This window comes from Streptopelia decaocto (assembly GCF_964273445.1).
Source record: "Streptopelia decaocto genome assembly, chromosome: 6".
Taxonomy (NCBI): Eukaryota; Metazoa; Chordata; class Aves; order Columbiformes; family Columbidae; genus Streptopelia; species Streptopelia decaocto.
The window spans coordinates 37,088,945-37,114,919 of record NC_138660.1 but is presented as its reverse complement, the minus strand read 5'-3'; the positions used below and the strand labels follow the sequence as shown (position 1 = coordinate 37,114,919).

At 40.9% G+C, this 25,975-nt stretch overlaps 1 protein-coding gene across 4 annotated transcripts in view; it reads right to left on the bottom strand.

Moving 5' to 3' along the window:
- Window positions 1-25,975, bottom strand: part of ERBB4 (erb-b2 receptor tyrosine kinase 4) — a gene marked incomplete at its 3' end in the record, with an annotated part of 614,339 nt that overhangs the window by 5,286 nt on the left and 583,078 nt on the right. For all 4 annotated transcript variants that reach the window (XM_082056775.1, XM_082056772.1, XM_082056773.1 and 1 more), the window contains 5 exons: window positions 22,682-22,837; window positions 19,304-19,379; window positions 17,196-17,342; window positions 15,215-15,312; window positions 13,187-13,357 (listed from right to left, as the gene is read on the bottom strand). In XM_082056775.1, the coding sequence (XP_081912901.1) occupies window positions 13,187-13,357; window positions 15,215-15,312; window positions 17,196-17,342; window positions 19,304-19,379; window positions 22,682-22,837 (648 nt within the window). The remainder of the gene's footprint in view (window positions 1-13,186; window positions 13,358-15,214; window positions 15,313-17,195; window positions 17,343-19,303; window positions 19,380-22,681; window positions 22,838-25,975) is intronic.

Genomic DNA, 25,975 nt, shown 5'->3' with positions numbered 1-25,975 from the left:
ACCTGTCCATCGGCATACTTTACTCACTCTCATCATTAAAGGCTAAACCCACTGTCCCATCTTTACATATTCTTGGCCATGACTCTAACATTTAAATAGGTACTTATGCAACTATAACAACAGGCCTCCTTAGAACAGTCCTATCCCCAGACGCCGGGAGAGAATGGGCTAGCATTAATGCATTTATGGATATTTTTGCTGACAAGACCCTTCCCAGTCAGTGACCTGCCAACGAAGACCACGGTAATGGTATTTTCTTCAAGCTTCTCCTTTAGCTGCCTTACAACACCCTTAACACAGAACCAAACAGCTCAGTTCTTCTCAAAACCACTGCTGCCCACATACTTTTAAAATTATTTACTGTTTTCTCCCACAAGCTAATACCCTGTGGCCACTGTTCAAAAAAAAAAGGAGGCAAAGAAAACTGCTGTGGTGCAAATTAGTGGGGCTGAAAATATGACATAATTGTTTAAATGTCTCTAAATTGCCTGCTAATTGTAACGTGATGTCATCATTTTGGAGGCTTCCAAGATAAGTACTGAAAGCCCCAGCCAACTCCTATTGGTCAGGAACTGAATTGCACTGTGAGCAGAAAATGTATTTGGACCTTAACCCCGTAAAACTTAAATAGCTTGATTTGTATTTGTAATCTAGTTTACTTTGTTGATTCTTTTTTGTTGTTGTTGTTTTTGTCATTTTAAACACTGTCTTGAAAAAAAAAGAGCTGATGTTCCTGTACTGAGAAGATCTAGGATTTTGAATTTCTGATCCTGACATTCTGACCATCTCTAGCTGGTTGAGATGGACAGAGACTTCATAGGCTGGTTGCTCAAAGACCTCACTATGTAAGACTACTTAAAAAATCTCAACTCACATAATAAAAAAAAAAACAAAGATGAATTACTAATCACCCCCTTTTGCTAGTGTGATACACATTATATCCATTAGCTCTGGAGTGTACGTATCCATCAACATCTACAGTCTAAGCATCCCCCAGAAGGAGCCTCACATTTTTAACTGGCCATGAGCAGCCCTAACCAGAGATGCCCAGGATTTCATTCTTTATACTACATGATTGAACGTTAGGCATAAACAGGGCATCAGGGAGAAAAGATAAAAAAACCAAGCAAATGTCCTCTAAAGCATTTTTAGAGGCCTGTTGATATTAAATACCAGTGACGTATCAGCTATTACAACCACTAACGTTTGTGTAAGAAAAGCCTTGATAAAAGAGAGGTAAATAACACTTTTGTGAGTATTGGCTTGTGTTATTGCTTTCTATTCATTAATTTCATTTTCCAATTCCTTGCTTCTAAAATCTCCCAAAGGTAAATATCTCCTCCTTATAGCAGTGATGTAATATTTTCTGGCTGCATGTTAAACTGTAATGAAATCAAAGCCTTTTTAGGCCCTGCCGCTCATATTTATGTAGTTGTGTGAATATGCATCTGTTTTGTCTCTTTTCATTGAGTCCAGCATCATTCCTGGATTATGGCACCCAGAGCTGTTCCTCCCTGGCCTGTGCTGTAGCTCATCCCACACCAGCCCCACAGTGCCCACAGCCGCCTTCAAAGCTGACCCACAGCAGATTCCAAGTGGAAAAAATGCTGAAGGTACTCAGTGACGTGATGCTGCTGTGGGACTATGGGTGGTACAGGACTACCACCAAATAGAAAACAAATAAATGTTTTACAGCATGATCTGGTACCCCCATGCTTTGCTTACTAGCACAGCCTCCCAACAACATCCTTGCTGCTGCAGAGCTGATTTTTCTTGTCACCCACCAAGATCTGCATGAAAATTTGACAGGTTTGCATAATTATTACTGTTGTTCTTAAGCAGCCTGCTAAGGCCATGGGACTGAAAGACTTTTGTTTACCAAAACATAAGGCTCTGCCAACATCAATGTACACACATACACAGACATTTGAACCCACTCTGATACTGCTCCTGCTCACATGAAAACCCAGTTCCCCTTCACTCTACTTCTGCTCTCATACCCAAAAAGCATCAAACCACGAAGCAGGAGTAAACCACTCCCACCTTCTCACTGGGATGCTCCTCACACGTCCTGTTCAGGGGCATCTCATGGTCTGTGCTTCAGGCAACTCAGTGATTATCTGTTTTGATCTACAACACTTGGTTCAGTCCTGGGCCATGTGCCCCCAGAAATAACTCACCTTCCTCCTTCCCCCTAGAGACTGTTTACCTGATTCGAAACCAAGTCAGTACCCAGACTTGAATAAGCAAACTGCAGCCTCCTAACATACCAGGCTGAGCAGATCTTGCTGCAAGCACCAAGATTTCAGCAGTTCTGTAGGAAGAAGGACAGCTGATTTATGCAAGTGGATCTGAATAATACGTTTGGGATGCTCTGGTGGGGCTGCAGGCAGAGCACACAACGCAGAGCTGTCCCACCATCCCCGAGCAAACTTCAGCTGTATTTCAAGGGAGCAGCCTGGTATTTACAACTGATCTGAACTGAAATTCAAATAGGAAAGGTCACCCCAGGAGAGCAGCCACCTCTGCTCAGAAGCAGTCCTGCTTCCCTCTGACCACAGAGCTAACAGCCTGCTCTGCCCCGCTTCAGAGAGCCCACAGCAAATACGTCTGAGATGAAAATCAAAGGGAAGAAAAAGCGTATAGCATGAGATAGCTGTGTAATGTTAAATAGAAATGAAATGCTGTTTGTATAGTAATAGCTAGAAGGCTTTGCAGACCTCTGGAAATTTCTGGTCCTAGCCCCTGCTCAGAGCAGGGCCATATATAAAAAGAAAGGATCAAACACCCCCCCCAGCCGTTATGGTTAAACCATGTCTGGCCGTACAGCTCGCAGCTCCTGACACAAGTCTGGCATTGCTCATGCTCTCTCTTCTGTTGAGCCTGAACTCTTAGGCCTACTTCAGAAAACTCCATTCCCCACTGGACACTTTAGGACTATGAAGAAAAGTTCCTGTTAGCATCACTGCCAAGTGTCATGGCTTGGCCCTAGGTACAGGTCATTGCTGGTACCCTGCATCATTTCAGCACACAGAAAAACAGTCACAGCATACTGGAGATGTATGTCCTCTGAAACTGGTTTGGGATATGTGTGTGTGTCTCTAACCTGTTTCAGGCACACAAACAGCAATGTGGTCCACCTGAGCTAATGTAGCAAAACAGGACGTATATTTATCCAGTGAGAACAAAGGGGAGTCTATTATTCAACAACAAAAATAAAAGGTAGGAATAAAAATACACAGGTTGCAGACAGGAGCTATGCAACAACTTGCAATGCCCTTAATTCAATGGCTATAAGGTTCCATTAGAGACTGATGAATCTTTGTTGGAAATTATGAAGTGTCTGTCCCTTTTCCAGCATTACCCTTTCTCAGAATGTGTGTAAACATTTTAACTGGAATGTTGATATGCAAGTATAGACAAGAACATAAGCACCATCCTGTGTTAGCTAAAGTGTCTGCTCCAGTCTCTGGTGACTGCTTCTTCTACTATCAAGAAACAAAACATCCAGTTTAGATCAGTGAGAGAAAAAATATAAATAGAAGAAACAAGGAATAAGTCTTTTCTGTACATAAGATTTTTCTGGTGGCTGTTTGTCAGAACAGAAGTAAGATTTGCAGGCAGCCTGACCTCACACGGGGTGTCTGTATCATCTAGATGTGCCCAGCCACATCTTGGCAGTGGGATGGGGTTAAGACATCCCACAATTTGTTCAAAATCAGTATGGACATTTCACTGCTGACCTGGGTTTGTGTCTGTACTGACTTACTTCATAGCTTCAGATAGGTCATTTAAACATTCTCTTGTAGAATTTTCTCTCCAAGCAGCTGTCTATTTTCAGACTTATCAAGTCTTTCAGAGCAGGCCATACCCAGTGGGATGCCCAAACCTGAATACAGCCTTCAAGAAGTAATATAGTCTGGACTGTGAACTCTAAATGGCATGTATCACAAACAAAACATGCCTAACAATCTTGGCACAGTGGTAAAGGAAATGACATACCTAAATATTACAAAGAATATTTCCTGTGCTGTTACTGGAAAATACCAGACATACGCCATACATTTTCAGTCTAGCACTTCACCAAGTCACAGATTATGAGGTGACCAATGAAAATAACTTGGTAAGAGATGCACAATGTGGGTGCAAAATTCAGTACCCAAGCACACTGACAAGGAAATGTAGGTGAAATGCTTTTCCGTAGACTCATCTCCTACACCTGGGCTGGGAATAGAAGCAATCTCCTGCTGTATGGCATCAAATGTTCTCCCTCGAAACCCCCTGTCCTCCAGACCTTGGATACCTTCATCCTTCCACCCTCCACAGTGGCTGGCAAACAGATTTCAGCTGGCACAATATGAAATTCGATCTAAGCATGACACAAGACTGAAGATGCAAGAATTTCTTTTCCCTATTATATTGTATTAACACACCATGAGTGGCAAACAAGCAGGAGAGAAGGAAGAGATCCAGCTTGCATGTGTCTGCCTTTCCCTTTCAATCTCTCCTGCTCCCATCCCATTCCTGTCACCCATGACTAGTTTTCTGTCACTGCTTTTTTAATACATTCTCCATGATATTTTACAGTAAATGGCACCTTCTAACACTGGGCCAACACCCCACAGTTTGGAAGAGACAACACACCGTTTCCTGGCTCCTCTAACAATTCCCTGGGGGAGAGACGGGTCAAGGCGTCGCTCATGCTCGTATGCTGCAGCATCTGTCCAAAACAGGGGAACAACAGCAGCTCCTTTTCTGTGCAAACCTTGAGTTTCAAATCCCAAAACATGAAAAGGATGGGAAATGGGACAAAAACCACAACATGGTCATGATTTGTGATTGCGACATGGTAGGCAAAAAAAAAAAAAAAAAAGGCACAAAAGAAAGTTGATGAGCAACACCCAGAGCAGCAGCCCCCTCCTATGCTGCATGCTGCATTGCCATCTTCCCCAGTCTGTTTTATACAGTAATCAAAGGATATTCTGAGCCTCTCAAAATGCCATCAACCCTCATTGAGAATGAAATAGAGCACATCTCCACTGAAGCCTTTACAACAGTAATCATTGCAGCATGCTGGCCTGAACAGGGAGCTCTTACAGACAAAGATGGGTTTTAAAAATAAAATAAAAAAGCCTTCCTAAAATCTGAATAGAAACTTGATGATAATCTCCCAATTTTATTATGCAAGGGGGAAAAGAAACCCATAATTGTGCACTCTTGGTCTCTTATAGCAAAGAATAGGCTTCTTGATGAAATGCTGAGTTGATTTAGAGCAGGGCTGAGGTTCTGGTGGCAATAATACGCTAAAAGAAATAACCATCCAGATGATTTGGATAAAATAATCATTTTTTAACATTATAAATCTAAACTTCATCTGTGCCTTCTCCCACTTCTCCCCACCACATCTTTTGGTGAGTCTTTTTATAGCTTGTAGATTTTTTTTTTCCTCTCTCCTACCACAGCATTTAATAAGACAGACAGATTCTTTACTCTGGCTAACATTTTTGGCTGTGCTGGCATTTATCCCCATTTCATGTATATTTAGAAAGTACAGTATTTGGCACAGGATGCTCCAGAGTCCTCCTGCCACCTTACACTCAAAGCACGGTCACAGGAGTCCCATTGCCAGGGACACTGTGGACGGGACCCTCCAGCTCGTGAGCCTTGGCCGTCCCACGCATACGGGTGTTTAAATGACAACTCTTTGGAGCCCTGCCAGGTGCATTTCTAAATCACAGCCCCTTGTATGTTCAGGTGCTTTTATTCTTTAAAGAAAATCACAAAAATGATTCCTCAGAAATTGACTTTTTTTACTAACAATTTCTGTTTCAAATCTAGTCACTGAAGGAAAATTTTCTTCCAGCTCTCATAATTATTTCCTGACTCTTAGTCCACTTTTCCATCTACTGAATTATGTAGAGTTGTTTAGCTTGCTATTTTCCAAGAATGACTCATCAGTGCAGTGTAGAAATATTTATTACTTACTTTCTTTATATCTATTGACTTCTTTTCAGTAGAGAAAAGAAAATGGATCAGCTGTGAGCCCTCTTGACTGTTAACACAGCTAGCAGCTATTCATGGATAAAGCAGATGCTGCCTGATTTTAAACCAGTTTATATTAAAACTCAATAAATTCACATGCCGTGCATTGAAGCAATATACAGCTACAGACTCTTCCACTGATACCACTGAGTGTTAACTTGCAGTAGGTCTCACCAGGAATTACTGTGAGCTAGTGATCTGTAATTAACTATATATTAATACTGAATTCGTAGAAACCAAGACGTCATCCAACACCTTCAGAAAGTCTGACTCTAAATGCATGTGTCCGAATTCAGGAGCCTAAATGCGACAGTGAACAGCTAATGCATTCAAAAATTCCTGTTTTAAGGCACTTGACCTGCAAAACCATGAGGCAATTTGACAAGTTGGTCCTGATAATGTAGCCAGGCTGAGAAGGTCTTACTCCTTGAGAAACACCATTGATTTCAGCCAGGCTGGTCGCAAAGCAGAGACTAATTGCCATAAAGCACTTTCAAAGAATTCTCTGAGAAGAGCCAGGCATCACCTATTCTCTTTGAGTCCTTCATATGAGTTTTCATCTTTTTTTCCTCTGGCAAACTTAGCACATTTTAAAAAGGTATTTAAATGCTTATATTCTAAATATACATATTTTGCAAGAAGCTTTCCTTTCTCATGTAAATTATTAAGACTGAAATAATTTTTTATCTAATGTATTTTACAGAGTATTTTTGCATGTTTATTCTTCCTACTTCATTCACCCTGAGCCCAGAAATTAGGCTGACTGGTATCATTCTGGGTTCACCTCCTGCTTTTCATGGACAAAGATTGCCTTGTGCTATCTCCATTTCCAATGAAGACTAGAAATAGACACAAAAGAATTTCCCAGAAGTAAAAAAGTTACAGGAGGTAAAATATTTGTGATGGTCAACTAGATGCCAACAAAACATTAACAGCTACTGAGAAGTGTGTCTTGTGAAAGGCAGAGCAGCAGACAGGAGCCCTCTACCACCGGGATGCACTAAAACTTGGAGAAGCAGAAAATGGGAATTTGAGATCTTGAAAGAGAACTTGGTGGAACTTCCAGAGTGATTCTAAAGGTTTGATGGCAGCAACTGCATTAACCGGTACAATGTTGCCTGGACTCCACTAGGAAGAAACATAAAATCTAGTATTTAATGAAAGACATATAGAATGTATTAATACAGCCTAACTAATCAAGCAATTTTTCAGGAAGCGAGAGAGCTAATACAGAGTTAGTGTCAATGTAATCTTCTGAAATGTTACAAAACTCTTTGATACAATGTCTAGTTAATTTATAAGTTCACCTGTTCAGGCATTGGAGATTTCATTGCAACACTTGATTAGGAAGTAACAGAGTCTAGTAGAAAGTAAAAAAAAATGACTACTAAGATTTTCAGAAAATTTCTGATCACCTGTTAAGGAGAAGGAATCGAAGACATGGGATAGAAATAAATAAAAAAAGTCTACAACCTGACATACTGCAGTAATAAGCACCAAATTTAAGGAAAGATTTGGTCATAGTATTTTGGGGAAGATATTGCAGAAGCAGAGGGGTAGCAAACACCACAAATAAACCAAATAAAAGAGAGACATCAGTGTTGTTCTTCTTTAACAACAAACACATACAAATGGTACTATTCTACTCAGCCCCTTAAGTAGAAAGGATTTCTGATAACTGGCATCTCCTTAACTGAGCATAAAACCGGGCACGCAGCAGAGAGAAATAGGATCCAAACCCTGCTAAAGAGTCAGCATTAACTGCCCAGTGAGTCTTTTCTACCCTGTGATGTATTTTCCATCCCACCTGATACAATCAAGACAATCTTTCTAAAAGACAAACTCCACCTCAAGCAGAATTTCTTGTACTTGATGCAGAAATTAAGAGACAGGAGACTCTGGCCTACGCTATTCCAGAAGGTTAGACAAAACGCTTCCAGTGGCCTCATCTAGCCTGGATATCTCTTCACACAAATTATCTGTTGACTTTTGAAGAAGTTTTACTGCCATCAGCCTCACATGGCCAGGACACACCTGGAAAAATAACTAGCTTGAGAGCTTGGGCAGGAACACTTAACTGTTTTTTTCTTACAGAAAAAGAAATGGGAACCAGGAAAGCACTGATTGCTACTATAGCCCTGGACACAAGGAGAACCATGGATGAAGCATGACTCCTCCCTGCTGCCTCCTTTGCCAAGAGGAAAGGATGCTGTACCCAACTGCTGGCTCTCCCTGCCTGAACTGACAGTACCTCTTGCACTAGCTCAGCTGTGCTCACACACTGGGAAGTGTCCTCCAAATTCTGACTGCTCTCCAAAATCCCTCCTTCCAGCCATAACCGAGGACGGCAGTGCTTACAGTCCCCCACCTTCCAAATCTGCTGTATTTCAGGATGTGTAGGAGGTCATATTAGACCTCACATCTGATCTTCTACCACTGGAACACTGCAGGTGCCTAAGAAATTCTGTCCTGTTATTTAAAAATCTAATAAAAGTCAATTCAATCTGGTAGTGATCCCACTGGGTGAGTCCCTGTTGTACACGATAAGCTTTGGAAGGAAAGATGCCATTCACCATGCTGATGTGAAACACATTTCAAAACTACTAACAACCATCTCCTTTGTAATCTTGTGATTTAAAAAAGGCTACCTTTCAAATTTAGAAACCAGAACAAATTAATCATAAAGATAATTCCAGAGAGAAACCAGGCGAGAAGTTATCTTTTTATACGCAGACATATACAGATGTTCAGACATGAAACACCACCAGACCCAACACCAGACAGGACTGCTGCAATGGCATAACAGATGCTACTCAGGAAACTGAAACCTGGATTTTGGCATTCCAGAGGCTGCTTTAGCCAAGTAAAATAGTCTCCCTGGACATATGAATTAGACATCCCTGAGAAAAATAGCTTGATATTTAATTGCAGGGTTGGCAGGTGCTTCCATGATATACAGCATATGGAATAAAATTACAAGGACAGTATCAGCAAGTAATAAACAGTATAGACAGTTTTCAGCAGGAATTAGCCAAGGATTTAGAGCAAAAAGCATCATGAGGCACACAGAGTGCCTTCAGTATTAGTATTATCTCTGTGCACACAGGACAGTACTTGTTACAAATACCTGAATGAATCATCTAATAGCTCTGAATGTAGGACACTCGAGCACTAGCTGGGGTCCTGTGCTCATGGAAACACTGCTGAGGATTCAGCTTATCTCTCAGAAGCACAGAGCTTCTAAAACTCCATATTTCTAGAGTATCTCTAAACAACGGAAAATAAAAGCTGGGAAAAGCCGAAGAGCTAAAATTGCAACTGAAGAATCTCAGATGCCATGGAAGAATTCAATTTAGCTTCGGATGCTAATTTTTATTTAAAAGCTGCATCAGTCTCAGGTTGGACTTCATAACAGAGGGCAATGTTACAGGCTATATCCTAAAGACGTGCTAGTATGAAGCCAGTGTGGGTGTGATGAAAATGCTGAAGCTGTGCCTGAGCCTCACAGCTTCATAAATCTCACTAATACCTGGAGGAAGAAGGATGTGACACTTCCCAGGGAGCTGGTAGCTCCCCGGAAGGTTTCCCTCTTTCCAATCTGCTTTCCATGGGCTGCAGCTCTGTGCTATTAATTCATATCCGAATAGCTTTTTTCTTCACATGGAAGGGAGAAGGCAAGCAGTGCAGTGTTTTATGCAAACCTCATCCAGTGGCACCTCCCCCAGGCAACAAACTGTAAGGATTTGGGACTGAGATCACCCTAGAGAAACTTCAGAGCTTCCCTTAGAAAGTAAATGCTCTTGCTCTCCCTTAATTCCCTGACTTCAAAGCCTAAGTGTGAGGAGGCTCATGATCTCCCTGCTTTCTTCCTGCGAACTTTTGTCCCCAGTAGAGCCGTGCTGCCGGAACACTCAACTGAAGTTGTCAGTACAACATGCCCAGAGAAGGAACACAACACCCTGCCACCACATAACCAACTCTTTCTTCACTAAAACTATAATCAGAACAACTAAGATGGGAAATACAGTATCTTTCATGCTTCTGATCTCTGAAAATGACACAAGGATCGTGTAGCTCTTGTCTGTACGTTTTACTTCTTACCAAACTGTCTGGCAGTCTCCCCATAGAATTTAATTTGCCAGACACAGTGAACACAAACTACCTAAGCTATATCAATTCACTTAGCATCTATGGCTGTAGCAGCACCATAATGAGTTTGTAATATTAATATTCACCACACTAAACAAGTATAAATTACAAACTACACAAAGGAAACACGAAGACAGAGATCACAAAACTGCTGATAGAGAGCTCTGACAGCATTTCAATTCTGTGTGATTCTTATAGTTGACGTCCATCTGTACTGAACTATTCACAGCAGACACGCTATTACCTTGAAGGAGCTACTGTGTATTTTGTTTTAAATCAACGTGAATCTTCACTGGAAGAATAGTTAATGTACCAAGAACCTGAGTGCTTCAGAAAAACAACAGACAAGTATACAGAGTTCTGCACAGAGAGGAAACAAATGTACTGCATCCAGAAAAAAAAACCTCTCTGCAAAGGAAACCAGCAATGCTAAAGTGCCCTGTAGGGCTTTCAACTTAGTCCCAAGCCCCTCCAGCAACAAGATCCTGTGGCCTTCGTGTGATCTAGATGTATTTGCCCATGTGGCAGTACTAGCAGGGCACTTAGGAGATGCAGAATTGTTAGCAAAGTTGAGATTGAAGCTGAGACAATGGACAAGCATCAAAATTCTATCGGTAATCCTGTTCCAGGACAGCAGTCAGTCTCAAATGATATTAGCAAGTGCTATAAATCAGCTGGTTGTTCCATGGCAACCTCTTTGCCCACCTCTTCTTTTGGCCTTAAAAATAACCCCTCCATAAAGAGGCTCCTACAATAAAGAAAAAGGCTATGAAGTTGGAAGGGGTGCAGAAATACAGAGCTGGGTGCAAGCTTTCTGTCCCTCATGTACTCAGGTCAGAAAACTTGGCTCAGAATCTGAAAATGTTTGGCAAAGTGTAATTCCAGATTTAAGTGTTAGATTGTTGTATGATGCCAGACAAAAATTCCCAGTGGTAGGAGTTACTGAAATAAGGATGCAGTCTCACTACTGTCATTAAATTGAATTGCAAAACAAAGCTCCCACTGACTTCAGCGGTACAAGATTGAAGTCTCAAGCCAACGTTGGAAATTGTGAGCTGCAGAGAGGAGACGTCACATCAAGAATGTGATGGAGACTCTCTGTGTGGCAAAATAAAGGTCTCTTTCTGCAGTTCTGCTGACTTCTAGGGGATGACGTGTTCAAGTAGTTGGAAACGTGGTTTAAAGTTGGACAAAGGCTGTGAGAAAGCAATAATAGTAATAGTAATAATAGTAATAGTAATAATAATAATAATAATAATAATAAAAAAAAATTATGCCAGCAAGCATGTTGTCTGTCCAAATGGAACATTCTAAAAAACTCTTTCAGAATATTTACTCTCGGATTTTTGTTGGAATTAATTCCCTCAGCTCTAGTGGACTCCTCTGCTTGACTGGCACTTGCGACAGAGGGCAAAAGACCTGTTGAAAAGGCAATTACATTTTCCTGCTAATTTCTTCTGCTTTAAATGGGCAGTGTAGCACACTAATATAGGAGTAAGATGAATATAGCAAAGCTTATGGGTCTGACTCTGGCCTCTCAGCCCTATGTAGGGGTAAATGGCAGTACTGTGCTAAGCTACAGTGATTTACACTAATGTAACAGTGAACACCTTTCAAAGGTAACTATTGTTGGTTCCTTCTTCTCTCAGAAGTTGGCAGCAAAGGAAACAAAACCTCTTCAATGACAGCTAGAAGGAAAAGTGACTTATTTCAGATCAGCATCAACACTAAAAATTAACTCATGCTACCATAAAGAGGAGATTTCTTGCTTATTGTTAATTCATGCATCTTCCCCCCCTTCACTGCCTTTCAATGATGCAGGAGAAATGCTGCGTGAATCCAGCTTTGCCAGTGGGACTACAATGTAGCCTCTTCCAAAGACCTCTCTAGCCTCCTTGCCTTTAAAAACAGTAGCAATTTCCTTATGAATTGACCGGATATTATTTAATATTAGATTCTGTCTTCCTTATCACAGAAAAGCACTACTTTACTCAGCAGAGCCAAAAGAATTTCATGCAGTGTATGGTCAGAGCACGAATACCGACCTGGTTTATACACTGGATTCCTTCGCTTACCTCTTCCCTGCCTCACATGGTGTAATCAGTTCAGACCAGGGTATGAATCTGGAACCACCTCAGCTAAGGACACAAGTCCAAGAGGTTTCTAAAGCATGAGGAATAAACACCAGCATCTCAGTGAGACTCCACTTAGTATTTAAAATGTGACTTTCCATGAAAGGGAGCAGTGGATAAAGACACCTCCAGAAAGTAACTTATCGTACTGTAAATGTCCAAGACAGGCACTGGGCACACACACTCTTTTCCAATGACACAAAATGAGACTAGATGAAGATCTTAGATTATATTCTCATCCTTTTGATGGTTAGAGTTACGTGAGCTGAATTCCACCTGAGCAACCTCTGTGCCTCAGATCCCCCTGTAAAGTGAACAGCATTTCCTACTCTGACAGGGATGGTACGAAGATCAACATGCTAAAATCTGTGATGTGCTCAGCAAAAACACATGTTTGACAGCCATGAAAGCATCACATACAAACAGGAAAAGGGGCAGGGTTTGAAATCTGGCTCCAGACACAAAAGCAGTATTATCTATATCTTGCAGCTGCCTCCATTACATCAGTGCCAGTCCTGTCAAGACAACAGGATTGTAGGGACAGGAGAATCAGAGCTATGTACCCCCTGGCCAGGATGGTACACAGCTGAGAAACAACACTGCTTGACTTCTCAAGTCTCAGCTGTGCTTTCAGGACAGGCAGATCACGTCGAGCCTTTGTGCACTCAGGGCTGAGCTATTAATTTATAATTCACTGAGGCACAATGAGCAGGGAACCCAGTAACAACATTTTTATAGTCAGTCTCTTTACAATGGGAACCTGTAATTCCCAAGGCAACTCTGGCCTGTGTTTGATTATTGCACTTAAATCTCCACCTGTGCTTTTATAATAACCAGTATTTTCTGTCAGAGCTTGCTCTTACCCTGTTGGAATCAATTCTTGTCCTCGAGGTGTAGATGGGAGGTGGGATGTTGAAGGCTTGAGGAACAAGATACTCTTCAGCATCCATCATATCTTCCAGGTCTTCCTCATCAAGAAGGTTTTGGAAGAACTTGCTGTCATTTGGGCTTGGGAGCTTCATACGATCATCTCCCTAAATAGGTTGTATTGAGAGAGAAAACAGTCAAAAGATGGATTAATTTCCCAACAGGGAATTCAGCCTTCTCCATGGCCTGGCAGCCAGGCTGCAGGGACCACACATGCTGTTTTGTTTGTTCTAAAGCACCACATCCTTTTTTTTTTTTTTTTTTTTTTTTTTTTTTTTTTTACTGGGAATATGACAGAAACAAAATAACTGTATAAATCAAGCAAAGGCATTTTTTGGCATTCTGGTGGCTGAGCTTTTATTTCTTCTTCTCTTTTTCCCATACAAGCTCAGTTTCTGACCCAAGTTCTGTCAAGGCCTGATGTATTTGGTGAAATATCTCAGCTATTTAGGCTCAGATGGAGGGGGCAGGGCAGAGAATAACATGGAAACTGCTGTGTCTATGTGTTTGCTTTATTTTCATTTGTATTTTTAGAGACTTGGGGGCTAAATTTCCTTCTCATCCATACGGAAAGTTCTGCAGAATGTAACAGGGCTGAAAGCAATAAAAATCAAACCAGGCAACAACAGCAGCAACAACGATACGTATTTTTGTTGAAATAGCATCTATGAGGCTGGAGAGGCAAATCAGGGCTGCGCTTTGCTTATTGCCACAAAACATCCCAAAAGGCAGCTCATGTCCCAAACACCTAATACCCCATAGAAATGCTGCCAAACTTAATTGCATGGCTAAAAATGGCCTCCTGCCCTGTAAGAATTATTATGCCACATGTGGAATCCAGCAGGGAATGATGGCTGTGCTATTGGGTGCACACAGACCAGTTTAAAAGCTCAACAGCAAGCTCATCATTTTTGATTGCATCTGGAGGGAATGGGGAGTGGTAAGGGCAGAGATACCAGTGCAATGGAGTTAGCTGGTTTCAACTTGAGAAGCACATGGCCTATATTGTCTGCAAGGATCACTGGAGAAAAAGCCTCACAGGATGAAATAGCCACCAGACTATACAACAGGGGAGTGAAAGGGAGGGAAGAGGTATTTGGAATAGGGAAACATGTCCTATCTCATGAAGTAATTTAATCAGACTGATTTTCCTAGAATCATTTGTATCAGCTGAGCTTACAATTTAACACATTGTGAAATACTGCAAGAGAAATTCCACATTCAGCACCACAAATCCTCTTGACTAGTATTTTACTTTTCAAATATATTTGACTTCTCCTCAAGCTGAAGGAGAGTAGCACACATTCATGCTGTGCAATAACACACCATGAGTAGGCTAGCATGTCTACACAGCAAAATGAAACATTACAGTGAGACTGGCACTAGAGCCAGAAGACATCAGGAAACACAAAGTGGCAGCGACAGTACTTCTGGAGGCTTTTCAGATCAGAATTCTTACAGCTGGATGTATCTCTGCCCTGTACTCCATGATGTAAAGCAGATATAGCATGAGAGTATCATTAACTGGATCAAACTAACTCTGTGCTTTGGTTTCTAGTATTTCAACACCATCTTCTTTTAATTTTTCATTTTAACTGCTCACACACACTGGGACTATCTAAGGACTTTACCAAATAGCTGGATTCATTTGCTGTTGCTTGAATCTGAGTTGCAATAAACACATACACAACTCTAGGCTCCTCCAGAATGTGGGAGCAAAAAGAAAAAAACTTCCACATATGCCTGTACTCAGGGCATACACAGCTCCAGCTACATGTAGTCAACAGATATGGCTACACTGGTACTGCACAGCTGCCACAATGTGGTTTCATGTGATGAATTGTGCCGTTGTGGGTCTACCACACCTTGAACTTAAGACATACAAAGGTAACCCCCTTAACAGTCAGGTTTGGTAGACAGAATTCTTTCCCCCTAATTCCCCCTGATGTTGCAGAGCTGCTTACCTGAATTACTAGGTATCTCTGAGGGTCTCGAGCCATTCTAGAAAATTCAGCAGCCAGTTCCTTGAATTTAGGCCGACTGTCAGCATCAATCATCCAGCCTGGAGACAGATAAAAAATAAGAAAGAAAACAGTTAATTGGCAAGGGAAGAAATCAGTTTTTAAAAATGTCCTTGATAGCTCTGGCCTAAAGAAGATATGCAATGAAAAGTCCAGAAGAATGAAAAGCTAGACCTCTATTATTCACCTAAAATGCAAGGTCAGAGAAGACCAGATGTTCTGCACTGCATGGATTTCTTCTTAATATGCTCTGAGCTCCTGCTCGCTATCCCCAAAACAGAGACGACAACACTTTGCAATTTTCTGAGTCTATCCTGCCCATTTAGATGTCAGCCCCGACTGTCTTTTATTACGGATGTGTTCAACTCCTAGTACAATGAATCTGATCTCATCTGAATCTAGTGGGTTTATTAACAGTTACTACTAAATACAATTTTCCTTTAACTGTCCTACTGTTCCACAGTGACTTAGATTAAAAAGATCTGTTCAACAGATCTACAGGGTGACTGACCTCACATCCACTTTTCAGATAATTCTGCATTCACGTGTCTGCAGCATTAACACGAACCTCACACAAGGCATTAGATGCTATTTTAATTTAGTAAGGGTGATTCTTTTGTCCTTCACTCTCCAAGAAGCATTCATTAGGAACAACAATTCTCAATCCATGCTAATGCTTTCTGCAGAACAAGCAAGTAGCGAGCCAGTCACCACCAGCGACTAGTTTATCTCAGTGTCAGCTTTTTCTAATGGAAGATTCTATCAGCAGCTTCTCCAGAACATGTTCTCATTTGCCAGGGAGACTAAATGAGGCAGGCCTTATCTCCTCCGTGCCATTTAACTGAAGTAGTGACCAACACAGGAAAAACAAAGCTACTATAGCTCATAAAGAACTTCACACAAACATTGCAGGACTAAGTCTGTACGTCTCGCTGTAACTTTCCATCTTCCAGAATACTCCATCTACTAGAACTTCCTTTCGTCCACTGAGATTACTCTCACACTCATTAGAAATCCTATCAGATAGAACATTTTTGCACTAAAACAACTTGCACTGTTCAGACAATTTCCACACTTGCATGCACAGCACAAATGTTTTCAGAAGATACGTTATCTAGCGCTTGTAGTGTTATTTTATTTCAGTTTTTTTTATGTACAAAGCAAAAAGGAAAGGCCTGTATGAGATGGATGAGATATTTGCGTGTTAATCTCACTTAAATTAAGTCAGAAACACCAGAGAGATGTTGCTAATTCTTTTTAAATTAGAAGCATAGCCTTGGAGGATACTGTCACTCATGTGGGTATCTTGGCGATAAAGGGGTAGGAAGAAACCATGTGCAGACTGTTTTCCTTTTTTTGCTAAAGTAAAAATATTCATAAATTATTGTACTGGACTAGGAATGACAAAAAAATACCCTCTCTGTAGCATTTCTTATATTAATTTAACTTCTCATTACTACAATTGCAATCAACATTCTTGTTGCTAACAATAAAACATTCATGCTTTCTTTCCTCAATATTTAGAACCAGTTTTCTCCTCACAACCTTCACTGGCTGGGTATCCATGTACCATAATTATGTTTAATACTATCTTTTTTAACATCAAAATCAATTGTCATGGAAATGACAAGCGTTTACAATAACAATCATACAATTTTGACTTCACAGCAAGAATATGAGATACCATCTGACAGTAATAAAAAGCTGAGCTAACTCAATCCTTCATGGCTAAATTTATAGCTTTTGCAAATGCAAAAAAATGTGCATACAGTATTTAAATGGAATTTACAGTATCTTGGGAAGCTTTTGTTTTGAAGCAGCCTGCCCTATTACCCAGCCGTGTCAGAGACTGTAGACGCAAATGTTGTAAAACAGTGTCCCTCTTGCACTGAGCATAAGGATAATAAAAACAACTATTACTTACACTTCACCATCACCATATAAACATCAATAGTGCAGATTGGAGGTTGGGGCAACCTCTCCCCCTTCTCTAACAGGTCAGGGATCTCTCGGGTTGGGATTCCGTCATACGGCTTCCCACCAAAGGTCATCAGCTCCCAGATAGTGACTCCTAGACAGGGAAAAGAGAGTGTTAATATTTGAGGTCATACTAAGATTCCTTCACAATTTCTTTCATCACAGTATTTTGGCCCAGTTCTTCTTCATTACACCAGTGCCTGCAAAAACACCGACGTTTGGTCTGCCATTTTAAAAGCTCAATAAAATGGTGCAACAGCACTTTCTGTTCATCTTCAAAAACAATTTCCCTTATTTTTATTGGTGTAAGAAGCAGGATGATAGATCTGAGGCACAAGAGAAAGATCTAAGACAAATAAATGGTGGTAAAGTAAATGGATGCAATAAGAAAAGAATGCATCATACTCTTTATCATATCAAAAAGGAAAATAAATGGCTGATGTACTCTATTATTTTAAAGGCAAAAAACGCAGATGTTCCCTAACATAGAACATCGATTTCCCACAAAGGTACAGCACTGAGTAACATTATGTCATTGTCTTTGCCTTGTAGGTCATTCAGAGCCACTTGTATTATTTTTTTCCTTAAATCACCTAATGGATTTGAGTTATGATAGTGTTATGCTTCAAAACCAAGATTCTCTTTATGAATAGCCATAGGATTTGTTTTGGCATCAGAGCTGGAAATAAGGATCATATATCATAAGTAACAGAATTCGTCCCCCAACAAAATCTTAAATATTGAAAATGCTCCTGTCACACCAGTTTAACTTTTATTTTTATTGCAAAGGTCATTTTAAACACGCCTCCAGATCAGTAACCACATTTTGCCAGCTGTCATGCTAATGTGAAAGGTGATGGGCAAAATTACCATTTGTATAAAACACATATTTACTTCACCCTCATTCACCTCTTTGTTGATGTTCAATAACTATAACTTGCCAATTCTTTTTGGTCTTGTCCTTTCTGATTGTACATATTCTGGGCTTCCTGCATTTAAAATGAATTTCATAAATGAAGGCATATTTCCTTCTAAGTGATACAAGGTATACAGAATTTGGGGAGAAAGAGCAGCTTTACATGATCAATTTAACTTTCATATGTTTTTCTCAGCTGAATAGAAGGAGGCAGCTAACCAGCCACAGCAAACAGTGTCTTTTGCTGCTACCCACAGGTAAAAGTGAGTAATGGATAGAATTGTACACCTTTGTGTTTCAAAACAATATGGCAATAGGAAATGTAAATAGGAGTCCCTAGTCCTAGATTCTGCTGAAAAATTCCACTTAGAAAGGTATACATGATTTTATTAATAATAGCTACACTAGATAAACAGACAGACAGCTCAGCATATGTGGCACAATAGCTCATCTGGATAACAGAATTAACAACAGCAAATGAACATCTCATTTCTCGAATGTGACTTTTGTTTTGGTGTGTGTGGAGCCCACATGAGCTGACCTGTCTAACCAATTCCCAAGTTATCTGTGAAACGAAATAAATGCTTGTTTTAGTTAGCTTGGAGAGTTCATCTCTTTCTCTTCTTTCTTTTCCTGTATTTGCTCTGTACTATGACAAATTCCCTTTTATCTGACTGTAGGTACAGAAAGTCCCATAAGCCTGAAAATGTTTTTTGACATTCATGGCTTTTAGAGTTAAGATTTTCAAAGGACTGCTGAAAATTATAACCTGCAGCTGTATTTTTATGAATCTGTGGCTGAGCTGAAAGAGGCCTTCTTCTGTCATAATAATCAGCCAAACTTCTGCCAGCCCAGACCTTACGGCAGTCATCCCAGCAGGGACATCATGATAATGTATTTTAGTGAGCATAGAAGTAACGCAGGAGACAAGTAACAATTGCTGTTTAGAATTACACATTAAAAAAGCAAAACCAAACCACCAGAAAAAGTAGGAAAAAACAAAACAAAACAAACAAGGAAGGTCGAAACCCACTGGAATTACCTCCTCTAGGAAAAGAGGGTATCTTTAACACTGTAATACCACCTGGTTTAATGCTCTACAAGAGACACATTTTTAAATTAATCACATGAAGATTTACCATAGCTCCAAACATCACTCTGATGCGTAAATTTCCTGTAGTGTATGCACTCCAGAGCCATCCACTTAATTGGCATCTAGGGAAAGACAAGAGAAATGTAACCTTAGAAATATATCAGTAGAACAATACAGACAGATCCTATACGTAGACGTTGGTTTCCTCCCCATTTCCTTTTTTAACTGCAAGTTAAAAACAAACAAACAAACAAAACAAAACAGCACAATCCAGCAGAGGAAATGGTTGATCCTGCCCTCTAGAATAGGGCTTTTCCTCGTAAAACATACGAAGGTGAAAAATACAAACCAGTTATCTTGCAGAACTTCTCATACCACCCAAATTTTACTGATTCTGATGTAATGGAACAACTCACTTTTTCATCATACCTGTGTAAAAAAGGGACCAAAGCAAAAATCACATCCAATCCCCTTAAATCTGAAGTGCAGCACAGAAGGTGGAATACAGAAGCTCTTTTGCCTCGACAGTTTGCAAAACCAGACATTGCTATCTCGATTGCTCTCTAATGAGGCCAGTCAACAGTGCAGTGTCCATAACACTTCACAGTGCAAATAATTATCTTCAGAGTAAACAGGCAACAGGGAGAATTTACAGTGCTTAATTTCTAATTCCTAATACTTATTAGGAACTCAGCCTTCCCAGTCCTCTATTGTTACTGCAGTGAGAAAAGTTGTTTCCAAAAGTAAGTGGAAGCCCCAAGTCAGCCCTTGGCTCTGAATCGCCCTTGGGGAGAGCTCATTGCCTCTGACCCAGAAGGGTGTGTGGGCAAACACAAACCCATGTTTTCCATGAGGGTTCACCCTCTGGAGTTCATGTCAAATGAGATTCACAGTGTTCCCTATTCCTGAGCTGGGCTGGTGAGGCACACTCTTGGAGCCACTAACTTCTAATGGACAGACACTTAACAGATATCTGCCTGGCATGGACTTCTATGGGTCACGGGTAATTTGGAACTATGGAAGACATACTGGAACAAACCAAAGAGATACCTGTAACTGCATGCAAAATCTGAGCAGATGGTGGGTGTAAAAGCAGAGGATGTGTCTTCATTCAAACCCTTATGAAAATACCTTCCATGAAGTTGACTAATGAACATAACCTATACAGTTGCGGCAAAAATAGCACTTTTTAATAAAGGTTGGCTTAGCATTTGTGAAGACAGTTCATCCTCCTCCACTAAACTCTGAAGAAATATATTGATTTCATTACCATTAAATATGATCAGGTTATTCCAAACTGGAACAATTGCTGAAGGAGCAAATTTACATTGTTCATTATGAGATAACTCAGGATGGAAGGGACCACTGGAGGTCTCTAGTCCAACCTTGGGCTCAAAGCAGGGTCAGCTATGAGATCAGACCAAGTCGCGCAGGGCTTTATCCAGCCTGGATTCAAAAAAACTCCAAGGATTAGAAGTGGCACCACCTCCATGGGCAACATGATAAATCGCTTGATTGTCCTCACAGTGAAAAAGTTTTTCCTTTTATACAGTCTGAATATGTCTGAGCATGTTCTCAATACAATTTTAAGCTGAAAATATCTTCTAAATTTCACAGGAAGCTTCTCTAGGACTGGGAAGTGACATATCTCATGCATAAATCCTGCTCCAGAACTCCCAGCAGTGTGATTGGCCTCACAAGTCCAAGACACCATCTAACAGCTGCCAGGGAACAGCTGGTTTGCAAAGACCAGCTCATTTTCTGTCATTCACTGGCTGATGTAGGCAAGAGGCAGAGGGGTTACTGAGAGGGGATTAGAGCGCTGAAGGAATCAGGGAAGACTGCCAAAACTCCACCTTCCCTGCCAGGAGGTCTCTTTACCGGGGAAATGGGAAAGCATCGGTGACTCCTTTCAAGCTCTTCACCTCATTGACTGAAACGCTGATGTAATCCACACGATAGCTGCCAAAGGCAGCAGCCACACAAATAAGGCAGGAGGCCATCCAGGAGAAAAGCACACACTGGCAACAGCTGTTTGTCCCAGACAAGGGCATAAGCGAGCACAGAAAAACACAGATAGCAAGTAGATAGAAAACAAACTGAACATTCAGGAAATGGAATGACAGGAGACGCAGAACCCTTTGGGATTTTGTGACAGGTTGAAATGTGGAGTTTCAAGATGTTTAGGGAGCAGCCAGCAGCAGTGTGTACTTACAGCCTTCAGAATTTTACAATGCATTAATCTGAAGGCATTAGAAATTGGGTGTGGCACTGCACGATGTTCTGCGGTATGCTGAAAAGTAGCATGGGAATCACAGAATCACAGAATTTAAGGGATTGGAAGGGACCTTAAAAGATCATCTAGTCTAATCCCCCTGTCAGAGCAGGAACACCCAGATGAGGTTACACAGGAAGGCATCCAGGTGGGTTTTCAATGTCTCCAGAGAAGGAGACTCCACAACCCCCCTGGGCAGCCTGTTCCAGTGTCTGTCACCCTCACTGTGAAGAAGTTTCTTCTCAAATTTAAGTGAAACCTCCTGTGTTCCACTTTGAACCCATTACCCTTTGTCCTACCATTGGTTGTCACCAAGAAGAGCCTGGCTCCATCCTCGTGACACTCATGAGGATGTAAACATTAATGAGGACACCCCTCAGTCTCCTCCAAGCTAAAGAGACCCAGCTCCCTCAGCCTTTCCTCACATGGGAGATGCTCCACTCCCTTCATCATCTTTGTTGCCCTACACTGGACTCTCTCCAGCAGTTCCCTGTCCTTCTTGAACGGAGGGGCCCAGAACTGGACACAATATTCCAATATACCCCCTTCTAATACACCCCAGGGAAAATGGTTTCAAAATTATCCTCAAGCAAGCTTTCTAGCTGCCTGGCATTCAGCACGGTAGCGGAGACTTGTAGGCAAGAAACATGTATGCAGGCTCTTCCAATCTGACAGAAGTGGCTCTTTGCTGAGCATATGTAAACTCTCGTATGCTACAAATAAAACACATTCTGTGGCCTTCTTTTTTGTTTTCTGAAAATCTACTTATCTGGGAAAATGGAATTGCAAGTTATGGAGGTCCTTACTGACCAGAGAAAGGGGCTTGGCAGGAATGCCCTAGAACATCCATCACTCGGAAATCTTCAAAACAAGACACAAAATGGAGTATATGAACAAAATCTAATTCTGAGTGTGAAAACTGTTCAGACAACTATATTTCAGCACCTGGAGAAGCTCACTTAGCAAAAAATGAGCAGCTTTTCTGTGTGCTGTCACAACACAGTTCTTCTAGAAGACAGAGTTTTGCTAAGTCACTGACAGACTTTCTCACATAGATAATAGTCCCGTAGGGATACACTGCCCCGAAGAGCAACTTCAGGAATTTGTCAGAGTATGATATATTTACTGCCAGACATGTTCAGTACTCACCTTCCCTCCATCAGCATTATACTCCTTCTCATCCCCTTCCAAAAGTCTGGCCAAGCCGAAGTCAGTGATCTTCACATGGTTTGGTGACTTCACCAGGACATTACGGGCTGCCAAGTCCCGGTGCACAAGTCTCCTTTCTTCCAGGTACATCATTCCCTGAAGCACAAAGAACAGTAAAACAATCTTTTTTTAGAACTCCTTTTCACTGGTGACATAAAATTTCTAGTTCCCTTGTTGGTGTTCACAATAAGAAAATGGCCTAGAAGACAGAAGTTCAATGCTGCCTTTGCTCTGGGCAGGAGGCAGGATTAGATGACCTTAGGTTCCTTCCAATGTGAATGATTGTATAAGATTATATGGCAATTGCCAAAGAAAACAAAACCGAAACAAACCACACAAATTTGTTCCAGCAAATTTAAAATCTGGAAATGTGAGACACAGAAAAGAAAAATTATGGCCCTTATTTTTCAGAAAGGAAATACAAAGACCATAAAAAATAATTAACTTAGCCAGAGCCACACAGAAATCAGGTCAGATTGGGAAACAATCCCAGCTCTTCTACATTCCAGGTAAGTTTTACCCATCTCCAAACGCTTTTAAGTTGGACACCAATTTTCACTGCTCTCACTGAATTAGAAGGAGAACAATTATTCATTCCAAGTGCTGCAACCCACTTGCCTTTTCATTCCCTTAAAGTTTTGCATGGAGTATTATAATAAGACACTAGAACAATGGCCTGTTTTTTATGAACACAAATATTCTGTTAGAAGTACTTTTGTTAACAAGCCCATCTACCTGCCTGTGAAGACAAGGTAACATATACTCAAGCTGCCTGGCCTTAATCTTACTCTTACTCTGATGAGAGATTAACCATCTACCATCAGTACGTAAATTTAGGTGATGCTTTGTGAAACTGAGATGAACACCAAAACTTGGTCTTATTAATTATATGACACACAAAGGATAGTCAGGCAGGATTACAAGCCTATAATTTTATTAAAAGGCATTTATGACATTAACCATCATTATAAGAACATACAGATGAAATTACACACTTGATAATTACCCTTAAGGTATCTCTTAATATATTAGCTCTGTATAATATATATGGTAATTTTTAAAAAGTCACTGCTGAATGCCTAAGAGATCATATTATCCCATAATACAGCTGATAATTCAGAGAGTCACAGGTAATGATTAAAATAACCAGATTACTCAGTGTCATGGGCCAGATTTTATGCCCTTTCACAGCATAAGAAGCTCACACATACCCATGCCCATACACACCATGAGGACAATTCATATGGGTAAGCCAACATGCACAGTCACTGTGCCAGGACATAGCCCTTCCCTGACAGAAAGTGGATGTCTTCACAAAAAGCATCAAGTGGAGCTTTGAACTGCTGTGGCATTTAGATGAAAAATTGCAGTGCAAACACTGCTAAAAGGTTCAAAAATATGTGCCAGAATGTTTGGCATAAACATTATCTCATTTTTAATGTGGTAGGCTTTGCTGCAGTCAACATGAAGATGGTCTGAAAAGGGACACAGGGACTCTTTGGCATAGAGCAAACAGAATTACTTTTTAAAAGCACTGCTTGTGGAAACAAACACACCCTCCTGCCAACTGCAAATCAATACTTTTGGCTGTTGAACATCAGAACGGTAAGTCTTTGAAAGCATAATGGTTTTTGACATCAAATTAAAACCTGTAGAAAAAGGACAAATAAACCTTATAGGTCAAACAATTCTTAGTCACACAACAAACACACCATGAAAAGAGAGGCACCATCACTTAACACAAGAATAACCATCTGAAGAAATCCAACCAGAAAAAGACACCACCACGTAACAGAGAAAAAGCAACCACAAAAGTGGCCCTGTAGAATTCAGATTGGGAGTTCATATAAATCCTGTTTCACACCTCTATCACTAAACAGTAACCAGAAAGGGCTTCAGGGCAGCGTCAACACTGCTCATATCAAGTACTCTGGCAAGGAGGTGGACCACAGCAACCTCCCAGCCTCATGTCTCTCCCCGTCACTAAGGGCATTGCAGCCAGTCTGCTGAGATGTCTACAGGTAGGTGTCAACCAGCCTGTCTGGATGTGCCTCAGAAAGCCACTGCGTGAGCACTGTGCCTGCACTGTGTTGGGCTGAACAGTGCATGCAGGACTCTGCATGCTTTGGGAGCAGCCTCTGGCCCACAATCACACACCTGGCTTTGCTGCTCTTCCAGAGAGTGAATCTGATCTTATGGGGGGCTTCAGGGTGCCTTTAAATATACCACAGTCATTCCTCACCCATCTGAAGTTATACTGGCTGTTTGCAGTTCCTGAAAGCACTGCCCTTGAAGCCAGGATTGCAGCCATGTGCCAACAGAGCTGCCCTTGTGCCTCCCCCCAACACACCTCTCCTGCAGCTCACTATCTCTTCCTCCAGCTTCCACAGGATAAGCTCCTCTCGTCAGTCCTGCATCTCTCACTGCAAAAGAGCTCCTCCCTGAACAAAATGTCTCAAGGTGCTGCTTACACTTCCTTTCTACTTAATTCAGGAAATATCTCAAATTTTCAGAATGAACAGAAATACTTCTAAAACTTCATATATTTGACATAAGTTCCAATATCCTTATTTGGTCAAAATTTTCAATACCTCAGAGGCAGGGAAGAGAAAGGTCCAAACATGCAAACGGATCTTTGTGGGCAGAATCTGATGAGGCCACAAGAAGCCAGGGAATGTGAGGAGAGAATACTGTTGGTATCAGCATACATTAGGCCCAAATAAAATTGTCATTTTTAATAGATTAATTTGCACCGATCAGCACTGAAATGATATAAAGATACTGCAGATTTCTTTTAGCAGAAATGAAGAAATAGAATATCTGTCTTGTTAAAATGAAAACAGATGACCTGTACCAAGACTTTAGCCTCCCGTATTTAGCTACTGATGGCAGGAATGGGTGGCAAGGTGTCCAGAAACATCCTTCATTGAAAGAGTTAAACAATAAAACCCTTAACCATGTCTCCTTGCTATTTTTAAAATTCTCTATGTTTTTAATTTCCAAGCATTTTTTAAACACATAGGCTAACACATTAGGATGCTTCACTATTTATTCTACTCATTATTTCAATCTTGTGCTATCATTTAATAACAGCTTAGTAAAATTATATTTTATTCAACATAGCCTCATACTCTCTTATGAACTAGAAAGACGTCTAATCACCAACCTGAATACTGCTCCTAACAAATACCACACCTGGTTTTCTTTCCTATCCAGAAAGAGGGCAGAAATAGC